Source organism: Apium graveolens, chromosome 6, assembly GCF_009905375.1.
Source record: "Apium graveolens cultivar Ventura chromosome 6, ASM990537v1, whole genome shotgun sequence".
Lineage (NCBI taxonomy): Eukaryota > Viridiplantae > Streptophyta > Magnoliopsida > Apiales > Apiaceae > Apium > Apium graveolens.
Window position 1 is genome coordinate 226468291 of NC_133652.1, and position 4601 is coordinate 226472891.

Below are 4601 nucleotides of genomic sequence, written 5' to 3' on the forward strand. Positions count from 1 at the left end.
GTACAACCCCCAGCATTTGCAAACCTATACAGCAACCCCAGCATTTATACACTTACATTCTTACTACACAGAACCGTCTAAATTACCAAATGTACGACTACACAAAAGAAAAGACCTTGAGTACAAGAATTGATCAGATATGCTCTTGGATGAACTGCAGAGCCTCAATGCGAACTTCATCTAGCTGTTCAATGTTGTAACACAATCGAGTCTTGGCCAACCACTACAAATTCCAAACAAACAAAATTCAGTACATGAATGAAAAGTAACCATATCGAAAAGTAACCATATCTCAGTATATAGCAAACTGGAAGCGTCAAGGTAATACCTTTTTAGCAAAATTCAACTTGTCATCATCGATAATTTCTTTCATATATCGCATTATTACATACGCACATTCAATCCCACCGGGTTGTTTGGGAGATGCCTATTTCATTAATTAAAAGACAAACCAGGCATGTCAAATAAATCATATATATTAAGCACAAATATTAGGTACTCGATCTATTATACTTACACTAAGAAACTTTGCCTTGGCCATCTTGTTGCCCCTGCCGGTTTCAGAGTCGTAACTTTTCAAAGCCCTGCATAAAAAACATAAAATCTCATATAATGTACAGAAATGAACATGCAATTATACCAAACTGTTACGTTAATAAAAATTTACCTTGATAACGCCTTTTCTAGTTCTGAAAATTGTGTCGGGTGAGGTAGTGGATTCAGAATATATATTTCCCCTTCCCAGATAACGACCAAAATCCAATGCATACTATTTTCATAAAAAAACAAAGACAGATAGGACACATCACATAGAAATTTGTATTGTACTATCCATGTTTTTAATTTTCAGTATTACAATAAGTACTTACTTCTGATTATGCGGAAGAAAGAATAGGCGATCCGGGTTGCCCTCTCTCAACCGGTTTAAAATGTATGCTTCAAAATCAGCATTCACGTGATATGTGGATCCGGGGTCAATAAAAGCAAATGTCTCCGCCAGTTCTGGTATTTCACTAATCTCAGAATGCAAGTGCCTATCGAAAGAGTGTTGATGTTAAAATGCAAGTTCTAGAAAATTACAAACATTAAAAAAATGATCATTAAAAAGAAAAAAAAGGTAACTTACGCCATGTAACTTGCAACTACTGCTTGGCCCAACATTTCAAACTCCAATAAAGACACAACATTCTCATGCAACAAATAAATTGTTTTTTCATGTCCAAACACATTCGGCTCACATCGAACCTGGATACTGACCCCGGTAGTTTTCATCCAAGTTGTTGCATGTTTATACAACAGCTTAAAGCCCTTTGGCACTTTCGCACCTGGCTTTTCTTGAAGAAATTGTGCCTTCAAATCCTGCAACCCGTCATTCTTTTTTATTTTTTCAGCACTTGTTCGGGGCCTTTCTTTTTCTGCACCTGATGATAATATAAAACCAAAATAAAATGTACATACCACTTAATTTTTAATATCTTGAAATGAACAATTTAATTTCAAAATTCAGACAATATTATACATATATATATTATTCATTATACCGCAACATTTGTGTAGCTAATTAATTCCTCAGGCCATGCCAAAAAAGATCCTAGAACATCGCGGACAGTTGACAAGGGTGAAACCAAGATCATCGGAGTTGACACCTTTGTCACTTGCTGCCCATGTACATAAAAACAGAGGGGCCTTGAATGCGTGGTAGTCTAATTCCCATATTTCCCTGATCACCCCATAAAATTTTAAATCACTCTCTATAGGATTCATGTCCTTAGCACTAGAGACTTGGACTGTCCTCGCAACTAATGACACACCACTATTCTGAACTACCCTTGCATTATCTCGATCCTTTGTGTGGTATCGGACCCCTTCAACAGCATAACTTTCGTAAGTCAAAACTGAAAATGAAGGTTTCCCAGCCAACCATCTTATAATTTCAGATACGGCTTCCGCATTCTCCCTCATTTCTGTACTGACCTACATATAATTTATTGATGCATATAAGTGGCTACAAATTTAAAAACACGACTTATAAAAATAAAAGAGAAGGAAAAATAATGTAAACCAACTTTTTGTTCAAACCAATCGGCAAATTGTCGATTGTGCTTTCCCAATAGCCACTGTACACTCTTCTTTTTCCCTCGATAAATCTCTTCCAAATATTTTTTATGCAACCTGAAATTACTTACATCAAATTCGACTAAACTATACCAAATACAACTTTAACAATTATATGTATACTTTTTATGTTTTACTTACATAACATATGGTTCCACTTCTGAATTATTATGAAGAACTGAAAGATGAGCCTCATCTCGTTCTTTTTCTGCAACTGACTTCATAGTCACACCACCGATTGGACCAAAAAAATTTTCTTCATCTTTCGGAAGACCGGTTGTTCTACTACTCCCGCTATAGAACTCACTACAAAATTCTATTGACTCTTCTTTGAGGTAACCTTCAGCTATAGAACCTTCTGGATAGAATCGGTTTCTTACATAACTCTTCAATATTTTATTAAAGCGTTCAAATGGAAACATCCATCTATAAAAAACCGGTCCACATAATCGCAGTTCCCTTACTAGGTGGACCATAAGATGTATCATAACATCAAAAAATGACGGAGGGAATATCTTCTCTAACTCACACAGGGTCAATATCACATCTGCTTGTAATTTATTCAACTTTGACACATCTACAACTTTGTTGCACAGAGAGTTGAAGAAAAAACACAATCTTATGATACTAACCCTAACATTTTTCGGAAGCACTGAACGAATGCAAACAGGTAGTAGTTATTGGAGAAGGATATGGCAGTCATGGGACTTTAAACCATACAACTTCATATCAATCATCGATACACAATTTCTTATATTTGAAGCATGTCCGTATGGAAGTTTCATGTCGTACAATGATGCCAATATTATTTGTTTTTCTTTCCGGGAGAGAGTATAAGGGGCAGGAGGTAGGTATGTTCGTTTCTCACCTACTTCTGGAGCTAAATCAGGCCGTATTCCCATGTCAACCAAATCAAGACGCGAGGCAAGGCTGTCTTTACTCTTGAATTTCATGTATAGAAGTGTCCCAATTATATTATCACACACGTTCTTTTCGACGTGCATGACATCTAAACAATGTCGAACATGGTGAAACTTCCAATACTCTAACTCAAAAACAACTGACTGTTTTTTCCATGGAGACTCCACCTTTTTTGGCTTCCCCCCTTTCCAAAACTGAACCTAAGTTGCTGTTGTTGCCCCAACACTTCCTCTCCGCTAAGTGGTTCAGGTGCACAACCAAATTCTTGTTCTCCATTAAAAGCTGTCCTTTGTCTCCTATACGGATGATAAAGATCTAAATACCGACGATGTCCTTGGTAGCTCATTTTTCTACTACGACTTAGATATTTAGCCACGGTCTGATCACCGCATACTGGACAGGCCCTATAACCCTTATTAACGCACCCCGACAAATTTCCATATCCTGGAAAGTCATTTATTGTCCACATCAAGATTGCCTTTAGAGTGAAAAAGGATTTGGTATGGGCATCGTACACGTTTGGTTCACCTTCCTCCCACAATTTTTTTAAATCGTCGATCAGTGGCTGGAGATATACGTCAATATCATTACCAGGCTCTTGTGGGCCTGAAATTAATGTTGTTAACATCATAAACTTCCTCTTCATGCATAACCATGGAGGAAGATTATATGTTACTAACATAACTGGCCAGCAGCTGTACCGATTATTTAATCCATTATTGTGTGGATTTATACCATCGACCGCTAATCCTAAACGTATATTTCTTGCCTCGCTACCAAACTCAGGCCACCTACAATCTACATTTCTCCAAGAAGGAGAATCAGAGGGGTGACGCATCTTTCCATCTTTGGATCGATTATTTGTATGCCAACTCATTAATTCAGCAGTAGATGAAGATTTAAACATTCTTTTAAATCTGGGGATTATCGGAAAATACCACATAACCTTAGCTGGCACATTTACCCTAACTTGACCATCTTTCCCAACTTTCCAGCGAGAGAGATGGCATTTGGGACACTCGGAAGAAGACTCGAGAATTGGACCCCTGTATAATACGCAGTCATTTGGACAAGCGTGGAATTTAATATACTCGAGGCCTAAATCAGTCAATGTTTTCTTGGCTTCATACATATTAGACGGAAGCAGATTATCTTTAGGAAGAATTGATCCAATTGATTGAAGCAGATCAGTAAAAGCTTTATCGAAAACTCCAAACCTAGCCTTCCAATTATGTAATTTTAAGATCGACTCCAGTTTAGTACACTCACTTCCCTCAAACAGAGGTTGTTCTGCATCGGCAACAAACCTCTTAAAGTTATCTGACTCTTTATCGCAATCTTCCCTACTATAGGCTGCTTCACACACGTTAAATGTTTCTGAAATTGGTATGGGCTTCGAGGGAGGACAAGTACTACCAACAGATGACCTAGTACTATTATCATGGTTTTTTCCATGCCAAATCCAATCAGAATATCCTAAACTAAACCCTGATTCATAAAGATGACCTCTGATTATATTCACAGAAAACTTTTTGAAGTTAGAGCAGTGTGCACAAGGACAAGGA

The 4601-nt window shown here is 37.4% G+C and overlaps 1 protein-coding gene across 1 annotated transcript; it reads right to left on the bottom strand.

The window, feature by feature from the left end:
• Positions 1-1569: 1569 nt before the first annotated feature.
• On the bottom strand, positions 1570-4168 carry LOC141665766 (uncharacterized). The gene is made up of 6 exons (XM_074471746.1): positions 3772-4168; positions 3181-3642; positions 2836-3124; positions 2257-2541; positions 2067-2172; positions 1570-1974 (listed from the first exon to the last, which is right to left on the bottom strand). The coding sequence occupies exons 1-6, from the start codon at positions 4166-4168 to the stop codon at positions 1570-1572; spliced, it is 1944 nt and encodes a 647-aa protein (XP_074327847.1).
• Between the last annotated feature and the right edge of the window lie 433 nt (positions 4169-4601).